At 39.8% G+C, this 18,908-nt stretch overlaps 1 protein-coding gene across 7 annotated transcripts in view; it reads left to right on the top strand.

Moving 5' to 3' along the window:
* Taf1 (TATA-box binding protein associated factor 1) overlaps positions 1-18,908 on the top strand; it is a 74,901-nt gene that overhangs the window by 40,963 nt on the left and 15,030 nt on the right. For all 7 annotated transcript variants that reach the window (XM_027431775.2, XM_027431773.2, XM_027431774.2 and 4 more), the window contains exons 28-32: positions 827-1,004; positions 9,248-9,315; positions 12,502-12,624; positions 14,189-14,281; positions 14,398-14,482. In XM_027431775.2, the coding sequence (XP_027287576.1) occupies positions 827-1,004; positions 9,248-9,315; positions 12,502-12,624; positions 14,189-14,281; positions 14,398-14,482 (547 nt within the window). The remainder of the gene's footprint in view (positions 1-826; positions 1,005-9,247; positions 9,316-12,501; positions 12,625-14,188; positions 14,282-14,397; positions 14,483-18,908) is intronic.

Below are 18,908 nucleotides of genomic sequence, written 5' to 3'. Positions count from 1 at the left end.
ACTCCTAATTCTTTGGGGTTTTGTCTATTTTTAAATTGTTTGATAGAATATTAGGTGATGAAGGACAGAATGTAGGCCAAAGGACACATGAGTTATAACAGGATATAAAACTATTTTTTTCTAGTTTCAATTTAATTTTCATTTTTTGTAATAGGTATGTGAATTCAATTTTCTGAGTATTGAAGTAGCAAGGATCATTTTTTAAATTATGTATATATGTATGTGTCTGTGTATACATAATGCAAGTTCCCTTAGAGGCCAGAGGCATTGGATCTCCTGGAACCAAAGTTTCAGGAGGTTGTGAGTCCCCAGACATGGGAGCTGGGAATAGAACTTAGGTACTCTGGAAGAGCATGATGTGCTCTTGTAACCACTGAGACATCTCTCCAACCTCAAACTTGTATGTCTTACAGGAACCATTTTTGCATTCCATATGTGTCTAGCATATATGGAGCTAGAAAGAGACAGCTCAATGGTTAAGAATACATACAGCTCTTACAGAGGAATATGTTTGGTTCCCAGCAGTCATGTTGGGTGGCTCACAGCCACCTGTAACTCTAGCTCCAAAGAATTCAGTGCGGTGGTGGCACAGGCCTTTAATCCCAGCACTCGGGAGGCAGAGGCAGGCAGATGTCTGTGAGTTCGAGGCCAGTTTGGTCTCCAGAGTAAGAGCCAGGATAGGCTCCAAAGCTACACAGAGAAACCCTGTCTTGAAAAACCAAAAGAAAAAAAAAGAAAGAAACAGAGAGAGTTGTTAAACCAATAAGATGTAATTGGCTCTGTCAAGTTCTTTGCTCACAAATGGTGCTGGCTCTTGTTTCTACAGACATACCCTTTCCATACTCCAGTTAATGCAAAGGTTGTAAAGGACTACTACAAAATCATCACTCGTCCAATGGATCTACAGACACTCCGTGAAAATGTTCGCAAACGCCTCTATCCATCTCGGGAAGAATTCAGAGAGCATTTGGAACTAATTGTGAAAAATAGTGCAACCTATAATGGTAAAAGTCCCTTGTTCCTTAACTGCAAAGGTCACCATTCCAAGATTCTTAACCCCTTGCTGATTGTAAATTCAATAGATTAGAATGAACAAAAAGACTATATTGTACATTCTTAGGTATGAACATCAGGTAGTATACATTTCAGTCATATAATAAGTATTGCTTCTTTTTAGTTCTACTATTTAATCCTTTGTTTTAAAGATATGGTCTCACAATGTATCCCTGATTGACCTAGAACTAATTATGTATACCAGACTGGCCTCAAAATCACAGAAATACTTTGGCCTCTGCCTCTCAGAAAAGTGTCATTATTAAAGCCATGAAATGTATTTTCTGGTAAATTTGAAGTCTTATGTGTTGAAACAGGGTGAGTAGTAAGACAAAAAAGTAAATCTAGGTAAGTCGGAGAGGAATTAGATATGGATGAACTCTATAAAGGATATTCTTGTGCCATATTTGTGTGTTTTAATTCAGTTAGCATTTTTGTTACAAGGACTAGATACTCATTTTGTTATTAAAAAAACAAGAAAGGCAAGGAGGAAGAAATATGTCCCGCGCCCGCTCTGTATTCCTCGCCAGCAAGAAATACACGCAGGACACTCGGATCCTTCTGTAGACAAGCTTTAATGCATTTTACCAGAGTGGAGACTGAACAGAGACTGAGCAGAGACAGTAAACTAAGAAAACCATCCCTTATAAAAGGCTGACCAGCCGCCTGGGACGTGTTATCCTATGAATGGCTTTAGCTCCTCAGGCCAAAATGAGCCACGGGATAGGCAGAGATCAAAGGAATGGAGATTACCCAGCGCCTGTGAAGTAATTTACACCTTGGTGTCTTCAGGCAACATTATAATGTAGGAACCGGCTTCCTACATATCACCCTTTTTTTATTAATTAATGAAAAGGCTTTATATTATTACAAGCAAATAGGTCACCCATATGTTGAGGGATAGAGGCAGGGGTTGACCTTCCCAAAATCAAACATTAAGACTGTGTACGGGAGTCACCATCAGGCTGTTAGCTTGACCCGAAGTACTCCCGACCTGTCCTCTGCCGTTTTTCTGGGAAAGGGGGACTGGGGCAGGTAACCCTTATGCAGGTCAACGTACCTTCCAGAGAAGCCTGTATAATAGGCAACTCTGTGCGATGTCTATGTTCAGCATCCCTCTTTGGGCTGCTCAGACCAGACACTCTACCCTGTGCAGTGAGCCTAGGCTCCGGGTGTGCAAGAGCTGTCTGGCCGGCGGCCTATTGCTAGTAGCCAAAAATATAAGCGCTTGGGCGGATCTCTTGGTTTGAGCCCTGGAGCTTATATGCCAGTTAAAAGTAACAGCAATTTGCAGGCGGCTGTATCAAACAATTATATCCACCCCTTTTCTCACAGACCAGCCAAAAATAACAGCAATCTGTAAACGGCTGTATCGAACAATTACCCCCATCCCTTAAGTAGAGACAATCGCTCCGCCAAGGGCAGGAGTTAATCTGGATAACAATAGCGGCTCTCAACTCCCGGGGGTAGAGGGTGGAGTTTCGACTTTTGAAGGTCTGTAGAGGCTCTTTAGGTTGAATCTTTCTGGGATCCACAGGGGATTTTCTTTATCCTGTGAGAAAACACAATATCGCTCCCCTGGATCTTATGAGAATAGGATCCGGGCCTTTCCAAAAATCAGTTAAGATATCTTTTCATTTTACCATTTTCTTTTGGCCTTTTAGTTTTTGAGGTGAGACGCTTGGCCTCGGTATGGCCCCCAGCGTTAATGTTAATGAGGCTTTAAAGCCCCAGGCATTCTAGGCCTTTAAGAAGTGTTGAATAGTAGGCATGGCCTTTTCCCCTATCAAAGACTGTAATTTTTTCCGCTCCTCTGATGGTAAGAAGGAGTCGGTTTTAAATAGTGGATGTGCTGATAGAAGTACACCCGCTGAATTAACAGGCGATGGCCTCATATTTGTTTTTACTTTTGGCAGCTCCTCCTCTAGCTCTGTTTTTTTGTTAGAGTCTGAAATCTCAGAGTCTGAGCTGCTCAGCTCCAAGGCTTCCAGTTTCGTTGTAGGGCAGAGGCCAGGTTTTGAGTCCTCATCTCTTTTAAATTTACCGGGGTGTGACCGGCCATTCCCCATTCTTTTTCCCTCCTTCTCTGTCTCTCCCTCATCCAGCTGAGCTGTTCCTTTTAAAACTTTATCTCTTGAGCTTTTAGAGTCATTAGAGCTATCAAGATTTAAAGCTTTATACACTCCCTTGTCAGTAGACATTCTAGGAGGTCTTTTTTTCTTATTTGTTGTTGTATACACTCCCTTGTCATTAGACACCCCGGGAGGTCCTTTTTTCTTATACGTTGTAGTTTCTCTTCTTACATACATTCCCATGTCATTAGACATCCCGGGAGGTCCTTTTTTCTTATATTTTATTGTTAGGCGCGCCCCATCTCTCACTACATTTGGTTTTTGATATGTAATTTTGGACTTCTTTAAGATTGCTACAACAGTGAGAAAAGTCAAAATAGCTCCTAGTAAAAGCATAGAAGCCTCTATATTAACCTCCCAAAATAGCAACATTCCCAAGCCAAAGTCTAGAAAAATCATACCTCTCCGAATTTCTCTCATTACATTCGGTTTCTGATATGTAATTCTGGACTTCTTTAAGATTGTCCCAAGCCAAAGTCCAGAAAAATCATACCTCTCCGAATTTACCATCCTGCAGTTCTGAATCCGCCCTGTAGCCAAGGGGTCTCTGTGGTGCTGGAGATGTTAAGCGTCCCGGGTTTCGGCACCATATGTCCCGCGCCCGCTCTGTATTCCTCGCCAGCAAGAAATACACGCAGGACACTCGGATCCTTCTGTAGACAAGCTTTAATGCATTTTACCAGAGTGGAGACTGAACAGAGACTGAGCAGAGACAGTAAACTAAGAAAACCATCCCTTATAAAAGGCTGACCAGCCGCCTGGGACGTGTTATCCTATGAATGGCTTTAGCTCCTCAGGCCAAAATGAGCCACGGGATAGGCAGAGATCAAAGGAATGGAGATTACCCAGCGCCTGTGAAGTAATTCACACCTTGGTGTCTTCAGGCAACATTATAATGCAGGAACCGGCTTCCTACAGAAATCAGTTTGCATTAATTCATTTTTCTAGTTTCAGTTCAATTTTATTTTTTGTGATGGATATGTGAATTCAACTTTTTGAGTATTGAAGTAACAATCATTTTTTAATTATATGTGTGCGTATCTGTCTGTGTCTGTGTGTGTCTGTGTGTCTGTGTCTGTGTCTGCATATGCAAGTTCCCTTGGAGGCCATAGACATTGGATCACCTGGAGCCAAAGTTACATGAGGTTGTGAGCCCCTAGAAATGGGAGCTGGGAATAGAACTTAGGTCCTCTGGAAAAGCATAATGTGCTATTATAACCACTGAGCCATCTCTCCAGCCTGAAACTTGTATTGGCATTCAGAGTAGATAATACCAATAGAGCTATGATGGATACATTATTTAACATCTCTTAACCTCTTCTGTTTTCTCATGTATAAACAGGACAATAATATCTACATTCTGAAGCTTTCCACAAGCCAGTCCAAATTCACCAAATTTCATCTCCAATGACTAGCTTCCATGCTCACTGTTACATTTCACTTGAACATCCCATGGTACTTCTTCATATTGTGTCTTTACAGTCTTTTCCCTCTTTCTGAAGTTCCCTTTCTTCCCTGCAATGGTGAATTTCCATTCATATTTTCGGATTAAGTCATATCATTCTTTCTAAAAGACTGATTAATCAGATTGCTGAAAAAACTGTTTTTTGATCCTCTGTATTGTTACTGAGCAAAGTGCAGTCAGCTTTAAAGCTCTTATCCCATAGTTATTTATATCTGATATATCTGGCCAGTTCGTAACTTCTTTTTTCTTTTTTTTTTCTTTTTCTTTTTTTTTTTTTTGCGAGACAGGGTTTCTCTGTATGTAACAGCTCTGGCTTTCCTGTAACTAACCCAGTAGATCAGGCTGCCTTTGCTGGAATTAAAGGTGTACACCACCTCCACCCAGCCCAGTTTGTTACTTTCTAGAGATATTGTTATTTAAGTTTATCGATCCAGAGCTGAGTACCAGATCATGTACAAGGAATATGGTTGGGTATGGTGGCACATGCCTATAATCCCAACACTTGGGAAGTAGAGGCAGGAGGATCATAAATTCAAGATCATCCTTGGTGGCTACATAGCAACTTCAAGGCTAGGTTGGGCTATATGAGGCTCTGTCTCAAAATTAATAAATAATGCCAACCAGGTGGCTCAGCAGATAAAAGTACTTGCTATGTGGGGCTCACAACCTGAGTTCAATCCCCAGAACCAACAGTGGAAGGAGAGAACTGACTCTTGAAAGTTGTCCTGACAACACATGTGCCATGGCTTATTTACCCACATTTACGCATACACATAATAGAAAAATAGAAGGAAATAAAAAGAGAATTTAAACAAAGTCCCATTGGGAGGAAATAGCTCAGCAGTAAAGCACTTAACCAGTATGCATGAGGTCCTAGTTTCATTCCCTAGTGGCAAAAAAAGTTTTTTATAGCCTTACTTTCTATGATTCACTTTTTTGACTTTTTCATGTGTCGGTGCTGATGATGATAGTGGTGGTAACATTGACATGAAATTCTTTATTTGACCAGGCAGTGTTTGCGCACACCTTTAATCCCAGCACTCTAGAGGTAGGGGCAGGCCGATGTCTCTGAGTTTGATGCCAACCTGGTCTATAAAAACAAATTCCAGGATAGGACTGTTAAATAGAGAAACCCTGTCTTGAAAAAAAATTGTTTTTGTTTTTTCCGAGACAGTATTTCTTTGTGTATCCCTGGCTGTCCTGGAACTCACTCTGTAGACCAGGCTGGCCTAGAACTTAGAGATCAGTCTGCCACTGCCTCCTGAGTGCTGGGGCTTAAGGCATGCACCACCACCACCTGGCATTTACTTTATTGTTTTAATTATGTGTATGTGTTTGGGTGTATGTATGTGATTGCAAGTATCTACAGAGACCAGAAACATTGGATCACCCTAGAACTAGCGTTATAAGCAATAGTGAGTTGATGTGGGTGCTGGGAACCGAAGTATAAGAACAGTACACACTTTTAATCACTTTTTTAATCATCTCTCTAGCTTCTAACTCTTTTTCATTACTTCTTCAGCTACTAAATATCTACTGATGCCCCTTTCTTCTCTGTCTCTACATATATTCAAGACTTCAAACCCTTGCTTCAAATTGTCTTCTAGACATTACTAGTTTTCATTTCCTACTGGAAATTCATTATCTGATTGCCTGTGTAGATAAATGGTTTTGCTGACTGCCTAGTTGTACAACCTAGAAATTTTAGTCATAATTGATCCCATGTTCTCTTCCTCACACTTATAACTAAGTCCTATATAAAGTATACTGTCTGCATTTTTTGGAACTTGACCCTTTCCTTGTCACCATTGCTACTTTAATTGAAGCCCTTGTTATCTCTTGTTTAACCTATTGTAACAGCTTCCAAACATTTATGCTTAAATTCTTCCTGTTGTTGACAAGGTGACAATTCTCCCCTAGAACTCAAATTTAGGAAATTACTGTCTTAGACTGACGGGTATAGCTCAGAGGTAGAGTACTTGGCTAATATGTTTGATGTCCAAGTACCATAAAAGTGAACAAAGAAAAGAAGCATCATTAACTAGTTTAAAGTACTCAGTAGCTTTGTAGTGCCTATAAGACTTTCTAATGTGGTCCCTTCTGACTTTGCAAGTTCATCTCTTGTCCTTTCCTATATATGTGCAAGTACATACAGACACACATAAACCACACACACACACACACACCCCTACCCACACCTACCTTTATTATAATGGTATTAAAACTACTTGTGACCCTAATGAAATATACTATAGAATGTTTCTATGAATTTGACTAATTAGTTCTGTGTCTTTGTGTACTTTTCCTTCTCTCTGGAATGTCCTTCCCTGTTGTTTGCCTGTTGGACTTCTGTTCTTTAATCACTACCTAGATGTGAGTCAGAACAAGCCTTCCCTACTTCCCCAAAGCAGATTTTTTTCCCTTTCTTTTTATTTTACTTAGCTATATCCTAGACCCCCTTTTATTTTTTATTGTGGAATGAGATCTTGATAAGTTGCACGGGCTAGCCTTGAACTTTTCTTGTAGCCCAGCTTGCTTTTAAACTTGCAACCTATGCCTCAGCCTCCAGTGTAGCCAAAATTACCAGCCTGCATCACCAGTCCTGGTTTCCAATTACAGATTTGATGTAAAATGATATAGATTATAGCTTATGTACAACCAATGTATTTCATTTATACTGATAGTTTAAGTTTATTGTGGAAATTTAAGAGGGATAAATGTTAGTGTATATACTCACTGAATTTTACAATTGTCAGTTTGTGGTGAGTCTTGTTTATTATGTACATTTGACAGTATATCATTTCATCCATAATAGAAACTCATAATTGTCCTTATATTCCTGTCATTGACTGTGTTCTACACAAGGCATAAAACATTTGAATGAATAACAAAATGCTGAAATAAATAGGGTTGAGGTTAAGTCTCTGTCTGGGTAGACACTTAACAACAGTTAGATGGAAGAAGATAATCTAATAAATGATACTGAAAAGAAGTGGTTAGAAATACTAGTTAGGATCCAGGCGTTGATGGCACACACCTTTTACCCCAGCACTCGGGAGGCATAGGCAGGCAGATCTCTGTGAGTTTGAGGCCAGCCTGATCTTTAAAGAGAGTTCCAGGACCTACAGAGAAACCCTGTCTCGAAAAATCAAAAAAAGAAATAAATAAATACTAGTTAGGGTGGGTGGTGTTAGCACACACCTTTAATTCCAGCACTTGGAAGGCAGAGGCAGGAGGATCTCTTGAGTTTAAGGCTAGCCTTGTCGACAGAGCAAGTTCCAGGACAGCCAAGACTACACAAAAAAACCCTGTCCTGAAAAGAAAAAAAAAACAACAAAAAAGAATACTAGTTAGATGGAAATATTTTGGGGTTGGGGGGAGATTTCTTTTTGGATTTGAGATGGTCTTATCACCATATAGTCTAGGTTACCCCAGATCTCCTAGTCCTCTGGTTGAAGCATCTTAAGTGCTGTGACTACAGGTGTGTGTCCATGACTCACAGCTTAAAAATGTTTTAATTAGCCAGGAGTTGGTGGCACACGCCTTTAGTCCCAGCACTTGGAAGGCAGAGGCAGGTGATGTCTAGTGCCAGGACAGGCTCCAAAGCAATACAGAGAAACCCTGTCTTGAAAAGAACAAAAATGTTTTAATTATTCCAAAGATGAGCTTAATTAAATGGAACAGCTTTAAGCAGAGAATGTACAAGAGAGGTCAGATAGTTAAAGAATTTTCTGAAGCTCCTGGTAAGGATTTCTGGGAAACCGAAATAATAGTCTATGTGCTGGAGAATCTGTCTACTAAGCAGAAAAATTTTAAATGTTCCAATAAGTGTTACCATTCTTAAATACATTCTTCATCCACAGAATGATTTTTAAGGTATTAAAGTCCCAATAGAGCTGATTCATGCCTTTAGCCCCAGCACTAGGGAGACACAGAGACAGGTGGATCTCTGAGTTCAAAGCTACCCTTGTCTACATAGAAAGTCCCGAGCCAGCCAGAGCTACATAGTGAGACCCTGTCTCAGAAAACAAAAACAAACAAAAAAGTAGTTATAATACAAGTGTGTGTGGACACAAATAAAAAGCAGTTAAAATTCATTCATAGTTTACCCATTATATGTTAGGAACAAAAAAATGGAGTAAAGACTGGTTGGTGGTGTCTGTACCTGATGTACACCTATAATCCCAAGAAAGTAAAGACAAGAGGATCTAAAGTTGAATGTCATTCTTAGCTATATACTGAATTCTAGACCAGCCTGGGATACAAGAGACTCTGTCTTTAAAAACATAAAAAGGAAGCCGGGCATTTGTGGCGCATGCCTTTAATCCTAGCACACAGGAGGCAGAGGCAGGTGGATCTCTGTGAGTTCGAGACCAGCCTGGTCTACAAGAGCTAGTTCCAGGACAGCCTCCAAAGCCACAGAGAAACCCTGTCTCAAAAAACCAAAAAAATAAAAAATAAAAAGGAAAAAATATATCTCAGTTACTAAGCTGGTGCCTGGGACCTTTTAGGTTGTTGTTTAGTAAATGTGTTAAATGTTGGAAACATGGCAACTTTGGGCTCCCATTTATAATGGCCATTTCTTATTCCGCTGTAGGACCGAAACACTCACTGACTCAGATTTCTCAATCTATGCTTGATCTCTGTGACGAAAAACTCAAAGAGGTAAGAAAAATAAGAGAAAGTAGTGGGCATACTGACATACACCTATACTGACATACACCTAGCACTTGGGATTGAAGACTGGAGGGTCAGGAGCTTAAAGTCATCCTCAGCTACATACTGAGTTCTAGAGCTGCTTGAACTACATGAGAATTTGACTCAAAAGTTGAAATAGATTTTTAAAAACAAGAGAAATGCTGTGGTATATGAAGGTGGAGAATAGTGGAGTTTAGGAACTAGAGTATTTAACAGAAGCAACAGTATCTGAGGGAATGGCAAATCTTTGGTACGTTTGACAGATAGGGATTTATATATTATATAGACGGTATCTTCTATAGATGGGAAAGCCAAGTACAAAGAAGAAAATTACTTGCTCTGGAATCATGCTAGGATTAGGATCTCAAACTGGATATAACTTTAGAAAGGAAGACGGAAAATTGAGATCTCCTGTAACTCACATTACAACTCATTGCTGTACCAGGGAATCATATTGAAAAAAATTATTTTTGAGATAGAGCCTTATCTAGCTCAGGCTTGCTTGGAACTCACTGTGTCTAATAGGTTGGCCTTAAGTTCACGGTGTTCCTTCCGCCTCAGCCTCCTAAGTTCTAGGATTATAGGTCTGTCTGAGCCATTAGACCTAAAGACAGTTTAATTTTTAAAAAGTAATCTAAAAAAATTAAAGGTGGACTGGAGAGATGGCTCAGGGGTTAAGAGCACTGACTGTTCTTCCAGAGGTTCTGAGTTCAATTCCCAGCAACCACATCATGGCTCACAACCATCTGTAATGTATACAGTGAGTGCCCTCTTCCGGCACACACTGTATACATGATAAATAAATAAATAAATCTTTTTAAAAAATTAAAGGATAATATGTGTCTTCCATCTTGTTGGCTGTTTTTTCCCCTGTGAGCTAGAAACTGAACCCAGATCTTGCCATATTAAGTAAGCATTCTAACACTAAAGTTACAGCCTCAGACCTTCTGTAAGCCCCAAATCAAAACGAATTCTGTAAGCCCCTATTCTTTTTTTTATGTTCATTGGTGTTTTGCCTGTGCGTATGTCTGTGTGAAGGTGTTGGGTCCCCTGGAGCTGGAGTTAGACAGTTGTGTGTAACAAGAGGTTCTTGTAGCCTGGTCCTGCTGCCCTTCTCATCCCCAAATAAACACACAGACGCTATATTAATTATAAATCTCTTGGCTGGTAGCTAGGACTTTTTATTGGCTAGCTCTGTCTTAATTATTAACCATTTCTATTGATCTGAATATTTCCACATGTTCTTACCTGACCAGAGAACACCTGGCGCATCCTCTCTTCCAGTTTCACATGGTGTCTAATCCCTGGTGGGCTCTCCTACCTACCTGTCTTAGAATTCTCTTCCTCCCTAGTCCTGCCTATCTCTCTGCCTCTATTGACCACAGGATTTTATTCATTAACCAATAAAAGAAACATATACAGAAGGACAACCCCCATCTGTTGTGAGCTGCCATGTGGTTGCTGGGAATTGAACCCAGGTCCTCTGGAAGAGCAGTCAGTGCTCTTAACCACTGAGCCATCTCTCCAGCCCCATAAACCCCTATTCTTAACAAAGAAGATTGTGGTACCTTATACCTTACAAAAGCACAGATAATAATGAAGTTGATACTGATATAGATATTTCACAAGAGAACATGTTTGATAAACATGGAAAATTTTCTCAACTTGATTGACATAAATTGCATGTTTAAGCCACAGTTAACTGAGCATAGTAATACATACCTGTAATGGCAGCACTTGGGAGTCAGAGGCAAGATAAACACAAGTTTCAGACCAGCCCAGGCTATATGTTGAGACCCAGTCTCAAAATTAAAAACACACGCCAATTAGATTCATCTGTATCTGTTAGAAGGTTAAAGTTCTGTATCCAATGTGGATATTCAATATTGGTACACAGGAGAAGTAGAAGTAGAAATTCAAGGTAACTTGTGGCAATATTCAAGTTCAAGGTTAGCCTGTGACTTAGAAGACCCTGTCTCAAAGGGAGGGTGGGGGCTAACTAGACTAAGTATCAGACAGTGAGAAGACAGATTTTCATAGTACACAGACTGAAAAAAAAATTCTGGTTTTTTGAGACAGGGTTTCTCTGTGGATTGGAGGCTGTCCTGGCACTAGCTCTTGTAGACCAGGCTGGTCTCAAACTCACAGAGATCCACCTACCTCTGCCTCCCAAGTGCTGGGACTAAGTTTCCTTTGTACTAGTCACTAATCAAGCTGAGGTTGTATACTGAATGGGAAGCCAGCCTGGGATACATAGGATACATACCCTATTAGAAAAATGGAGCCAGGCGTTGGTATCACACGCCTTTAATCAAAGCAGTCAGGAGGCAGAGGCAGGCGGATCTCTGTGAGTTCGAGGCCAGCCTGGTCTACAGTTTGTGTTCCAGGAAAACCTCCAAAGCAATACAGAGAAACTGTCTCGAAAAAACAAGAAAAGAAAAGAAAAGAAAAACAGAGGGCTGGAGAGATAGCTCAGTGGTTAAGAGTACTGACTGCTCTTCCAGAGGTTCTGAGTTCAATATCCAGCAACCAACCACATGATTGTAGGCTCACAGCTATCCAGTAATGAGACATACATGCAGGCATAACACTGTACACATAATAAATAAATAGATCTTTTTAAAAAAGAAAAACAAAGAGAGCCATTAACTAGTGATAATGTTTGTTCTGTATTTTCACCATTCAATTTATAGAAAAGACAATGTTATTAAAGCCTGATTTGCCAAAGATGTTTTTGTTATTCTAGTTAAACTAGTGATGTCTTGAGCTTTCTATTCTTGGTGCTATACAAGAATGGGATGTAGAATGCTTAAGGGAGCCAGCCAGGTGTGGTAGTGTACGTCTTTAAACCCAGCACTCAGGAGGTAGAGGCATGTGGATCGAGGACAGCCAGGGCTGTTACACAGAAACTCTGTCTCAAAAAACAAACAAAAGAGAATACTTAAGGGATTTGCTGACATGTCCATTTGTGTTGTTTCTTTAGCTAAAGTATCATTTATCTAGATTGGCCTGAAACTGAATAATAGATAATTCAGAGGTAAATTTTGGGGGACTAAAGTCATAGACAGCTAGCTGAACTTTAAATTATCTATAGCTTTTCTGTGGTGATCATACTTCATGAAAACTGCCTTTATTTATTTTGCTTTATTTCAGAAAGAGGATAAGTTGGCACGTTTAGAGAAAGCTATCAACCCCTTGCTTGACGATGATGACCAAGTAGCGTTTTCTTTTATTCTGGATAACATTGTCACTCAGAAAATGATGGCAGTTCCAGATGTAAGTAATATTCATGCCAAGTATTGTAAGGATAGTACTATGGGATGAAAAGAAGTAAGTAGGATATTAAGAAATTCTATGTAGTGATGTATTTCCATAGTAACTGGGATGTAATTTTAAATACTAACCTTTTGCTATATTCATTATCATTGAAAGCAAAGATGCCAGTGGGCAGTGGTGGCACACGCCTTTAATCCCAACACTCAGGAAGCAGAGGCAGGCGGATCTCTGTGAGTTTGAGACCAACCTGGTTTACAAGAACTAGTTCCAGGACAGTCTCCAAAGCCACAGAGAAAACCCTGTCTCAAAACCAAAAAAGAAAGAAAAAAGAAAGAAAGAAAGCAAAGATGCCAAGTATCTTTGAATATTAAAAGATTCTTACTTCCTGTTCTCAGCACTTAGTATTTATAAGCTCTTGAATAGCCTGGGAGAGAAGACCTGTCAACTAGTTGTAAATTCTTGATTTAGAAATGCTCCTATACAGTAGTGGGGCAGTGGTGGCACATGCCTTTAGTCCCAGCACTCAGGAGGCAGAGGCAGCCTGGTCTACAACAGCTAGTTCCAGGACAACCTCTGAAAAACCAAATAAAAAGCTCCTATGCAAGTAACATTTTTTACATTTATTTATTCATGCATGTGGTGGAGGAAGGTATAAGCCAAGGTTTGTGTTAGGTCAGAGCAATTTGGCTGCGTGTGGTGGCACACCTTTTATTCTAGCACTTGGGAAGCAGAAAGCAAGTGTTCCTTTGTGAATTCAAGGCCAGCCAGGGCTACACAATAGGGCCTGTCTTTACAGGCACTTGGGAGACAAAGGCAGGCAGATTTCTGAGTTTGAGGTCACTCTGGTATACAGAGTAAGTTCCAGGACAGTGAGAGCTTTTAAACAGAGAAACCCTGTCTCTGAAGAAAAAAGGGGGGAAGAAAAAAAAAACAAAACCTCAGAGAATTGGAACCCCTTTCTGTCCTGTGGTTTCCAGGAATTAAACTCAGTCATTTGGGTTTATTGGTAATCACCTCTACCCACTGAGCCATTTTGCCTATCCATAAAAAATAAGTAAACAAATAAATAAAACAAGCCACCTCAATAATTACTCAATGTTTGTTTTCCTTTTTTCCCTTTTTGTTCAATATTTTATGGCAAAGTTATCTATCATTTTGTTTTGTTTTTTTTTTGAGACAGGGTTCTCTGTGGCTTTGGAGACTGTCCTGGAACTAGCTCTTGTTGACCAGGCTGGTGTAGAACTCACAGATCCACCTGCTCCTGCCTCCCAAGTGCTGGGACTAAAGGCATGCACCACCACTGCCTGGCTACTTTTGCAGAACTTAGTCTTTAATGCAGAAATAAGATTTTAGTTGTTAAGTTTAAAGGAGGGATTTTTACTTTAAAATCAGTGTGTAAGTATCCCTAATAAGACCCTTAAATTACAGAGAATTTTTTGTGAGCTTTTGTATTTCTGTGGAAAGAGTCTATACTTTTCATCAGAAATTTGTAACTCAATGAAACTTGGAACTCTATGATATAAATAGTGGTTTTCATTTAACTGCCATACTTTCTTTTTATTAGTCTTGGCCATTTCATCACCCAGTTAATAAGAAGTTTGTTCCAGATTATTACAAAGTGATTGTCAGTCCAATGGATTTGGAGACTATACGTAAGGTTAGTGATTTTTATAACCAATGGCTTTTTATAATCAATGTTTATATATATATATGTATATGTATATGTGTGTATATATATATATATAGCTGAGTGCCTGATTGTTTTTATCATAGAATATCTCCAAGCACAAATACCAGAGTCGAGAGAGCTTTCTAGATGATGTAAACCTTATTCTGGCCAACAGTGTTAAGTACAATGGTGGGTATTTACTTTTTTCCTTTTTTAGCAGTTTTATCTATCCAGCATTAATTTATCTTATTAAGATTTTAAGGGTGTAAGCCGCTTTGAGCAGTGATAGCTAAGTCAAATAACTTGGTTTACTTTTTAAAAATTTGTTTTTACTTTTTTTTTTTTTTTTTTTGGTTTTTCGAGACAGGGTTTCTCTGTGTGGCTTTGGAGCCTACCCTGGCACTCGCTCTGGAGACCAGGCTGGCCTCCAACTCACAGAGATCCACCTACCTCTGCCTCCAGAGTGCTGGGATTAAAGGCGTGCGCCACCAACACCTGGCTGTTTTTACATTTATATGTATGTTGTAAGAGTAGGAGTGCTGCAAGGCGTTGGTGACTCACGCCTTTAATCCCAGCACTCTGGAGGCAGAGGATCGAGTTCCAGGACAACCTCCAAATACAGAGAAACCCAATCTTGAAAAAAAAACAAACAAAAAAAGTGGGAGTGCTGAATGTTTTTGGAGGTTAGAGGACAACTTGGAGAGTTGGTTCTCTGCTCACACCATGTGGGTTCCAGGGACTGAACCTAGGTTGTCAGGCTTGGCACCAAACCATTTAGTCTGCTCAGTTTTGTTTTGTTTTTTGAGATAGGGTTTCTCTGTATAAAAGCTCTGGATGTCCTGGTACTTGCTCTGTAGATCAGGTTGGCCTTGAACTCACAGAGATCTGCCTGCCTTTGCCTCCTAGTGCTGGGTTTAAAGGCGTGTACCACCACCACCCAGTGGGAATTTATTTTTGAACTGAGTGTTAAGGGATGTTGGCTGTTGTGGTTAATACTGAGCACCTACTATGCTGAATAGATCATCAAGAAGAGAAGGATGATGAATTTCCAGATAGAGACCAAATGTAAAAAAAAACATATCCAAAGTGCTTTGGATGAGGAAGTACAAATAAGTTTGATTTTATTGCAAAATGAGACAAGGGAGATAAGACCGAAATTATGAAAGGCCCAGTAAGTCACACTAACCCAGTAGGAGGGAAGAGGGATATAGTTTTAGTAATACTGTTTAGGAAGTTATCCAAATAATGTAGTGGAGGTGAATGAGATTTGGAGACCAGTAAAGAAACTCTGAACAGCTGGGCGTAGGTGGCACACGACTTTTAATCCCAGCACTCCGGAAGCAGGGGCAGGCGGATCTCAGTGAGTTGGAGACCAGCCTGGTCTACAAGAGCTAGTTCCAGGACAGCCTCCAAAGCCACAGAGAAACCCTGTCTCGAAAAACCAAAAAAAAAAAAAAAAGAAGTAGGAAGAAGGCCTGGCATGGTTGCACAAGCATTTAATTCTGACACTCTGAAGGCAGTGGCAGGCAGATCTCTGTGAGTTCAAGGATAGCCAGGACTCTGTAGAGAGACCTGGTCTCAAGAAAGCAAAACAAAACACAAAGAAACAATAAGAATGGGAAGGTGGGGTCCCTAGAAGTTAAGGGAGGAGGGAAGGGGGAAGGAACTGGGATTGACATGTAAAACAAATTTGTTTCTAATTTAAATTTTAAAAAGGGAAAAAAGAATTGGGAAGGTTGGGCAGATTATACAGATAGTAAGAAAATAGAATTGATATCTTCATACTTGGTTCATACTTGGACCAGATAGAATGCACACTCTGTATCTCTGTCTGTGTGTGTGTGTGGGGGGGGTGTCTGTGTCTGTGTTAAATAGGACATTAGAAAAACATATTGGTGTCGATGACTTTAATCCCAGCACTGGGGAGGCAAAGGCATGTGGATCTCTGAGTTCAAGGCCAGCCTCGTCTACAGAGACAGTTCCAGGACAGCTGGGGCTATTACACAGAGAAACTCTGTCTCAGGGGAAAAAAGTGGGACATTAGAGTTGAACTGCCTCATTAAGGAAAGCCTTGTATTGACTCACACCTTGATTTCCAGCACTCAGGAAGCAGAGACATCAGGTTTCTTTGAGTTCTACATAGAGTTCCAGGCCAGCCAGGATTACATTGTGAGACTCTATCAAAAGTAAACAATAACAAAAAGACAATATTATAGAACCACTGAACCACCTCTCTGGCTTCATAAAATAAATATTAGAAAGAAAAACCAAACGGGTAAAGATAGAGGTACAGTGTCCAGAAAGTGAGGTGGTACTGTAGAATGACCGAAGTGTTAATTTCATGTGTAAGAGGGCCTCTAAAATCAAGTCTGGGGAGTTGGGTTTGGCAGTTAGTGTTTCATCACTGAATAAAAAGTTAAATGAAGTGTTCCTTGTCACTCTTTATCGGTGGTTCCTTTTGCTACACTTTTGTAGTACTGCATGCTTTATTGAAATTTGAAGTTTGAGCTGGGCATAGTAGTAGCATGCTTTTAATCTCAGCACTCTATAAACAGAGGCAGGCAGTTCTCTGAGAGGCTAGCAAGGTGGTGAGTTCCAGGCGAGGCCAGCTAGAGTTACATGGTTAGACTCTGTCTAAAACAAAACAAAAACCTTAAAGATCGTCCTGCTTTTTTTTATTTTTTTTGAGACTGTCTAACTATATAGCTCTGGCTAGCCTGGAATTTCCTATATAGACTACTGCATCTATTTTAAACTAAGTGCTTAAAATAAATATTTAAGCAAGCCATGATAGTGCATGCCCATAGAATCCTAACTAACTAAGGTACTTTGAACTTTGGAGTTCAGGACAAGCCTAGGCAACATAGTAAAGACCTGTCACAAAAAAAGTAAATCAAAAAATATATTTGGGGTCTCCATATTACTATTTTTTATAATTCTAGAGATTTGAGGTGAGAAAGGGATTGTGATGGTTCATTTGAAAGGTTAAAAAACTGGGCAGATTTTGGTCTACATAGTAAGTCCCAGGCCAGTCAAAGCAAGACCCTGTCTCAAAAAATAAAAGTAATAAACCTCATTAGTAATAGCCTCTTTTACTATTTTGTTTGTTTGTTTGCTGGAGATAAGTCATACTTTGTAGTTTTGGCTAGTCTTGAACTCACATAGATCTGCCTGCTTCTGCCTCTTGAAATGGAATTAAAGGCATGCATGTCATGTTTGCTATATAACACTGGCTGGCCCAGAATTTTGTTATGTAGACCAGGCTGGCCTCTGCTTCTTAAGTGTTGATATTATTTTCTGTTTGTTTTGTTTGGGTCTTTTTTTGCATACTCATTTTCTTAGGAGGGAATTATTTCTAGTATCGTAAAAATGGTATTAAGGGGACTGTGAGCCTAGAAGTAATCACAAACCTGCTTACAGGTGATTTTTCTTTGAAACTTTACAACTATCTAGCAATAGTAATGCTTGCTTTCCCTTCTTGCTTTGTTTGCTTCTCCTTACATCACTGTAAGCATGGGGGAAAATAATTTTTTTTTAGCTTAGTGACATGTTGGTTTCCTGGAGCAGTCATTGAAATTACCACATTACCAAATTACACTATGGTAATTTCTTTTTTTTTCCACTATGGTAATTTCAATATGGGTATGAATTGCATGTGATTCTCGAGGCTTTGCAAATCTTTATTTAACTGGGTAAAATCTAAGCAAATACTTTTTTCAGTAAGACATTTACAATTTCTTTGGCCATGAGTTGATAAAAATAGTGAAATATGCTCAATTTTTTGTTAGTGGGTAACTTAACCTGTTGGGTAGGGTGATAATTTATCTTATTTTTCATGGTAATTATGGCACCATTCTGGAAACAACTGTGTGTGGTTTTCCTTTTAGGGTTTGGGAAATTGTACTTCGATTTCTGTTTAATTCTCCCTCCCAGTAGCCCCATTACTTTTTTTTTTGTTCCCAGAGAGGCCCTGTTACCTTTGCTTGTCTCTTCATGTTTTTTTCCCCAAAGCTGTAAAACTGATCCTACTACTTTTAGTAAGCTCCCATGTTTTTCAAGATATAGAATAGTATTTTTAGGGGCCTCTGGTAGTAGATCAATATTTATCCCTAGTATATGAATGAACTTTGGTAGCCCATTCCACATGGAGGGATACTCTCTAAGCCTAGACACACGGCGGAGGGCCTAGGTCCTATCCCAAAGGATATGATAGACTCTGATGACCGCCTATGGAAGACCTCACCCTCCCTAGGGAGCAGAAAGGGGATGGGATAGGTAGGATTTTAGTTGGGGGGGTAGGGGAGGAGGGGAGGGAGAGGGAACTGGGATTGACATGTAAAACAATCTTGTTTCTAACTCAAATAAAAAAATCTGCAAAAAAAAAAAAACATAGGTAAGGGAAATCATTTGTAAATTTTTTTATGTTCTAGAGGCATTTATTAGTGAATATTTCTTTTCTTTCTTTTTTTTTCAAGACAGGGTTTCTCTGTGGCTTTGCAGGCTGTCCTGGAACTAGCTCTTGTAGACCAGGCTGGTCTCGAACTCACAGAGATCCGCCTGCCTCTGCCTCCTGAGTGCTGGGACTAAAGGCATGTGCCAACACCGCCCGGCTAGT

Source organism: Cricetulus griseus, chromosome X, assembly GCF_003668045.3.
Source record: "Cricetulus griseus strain 17A/GY chromosome X, alternate assembly CriGri-PICRH-1.0, whole genome shotgun sequence".
Classification (NCBI taxonomy): Eukaryota; Metazoa; Chordata; class Mammalia; order Rodentia; family Cricetidae; genus Cricetulus; species Cricetulus griseus.
This window is presented reverse-complemented; position numbering and strand designations above follow the sequence as displayed.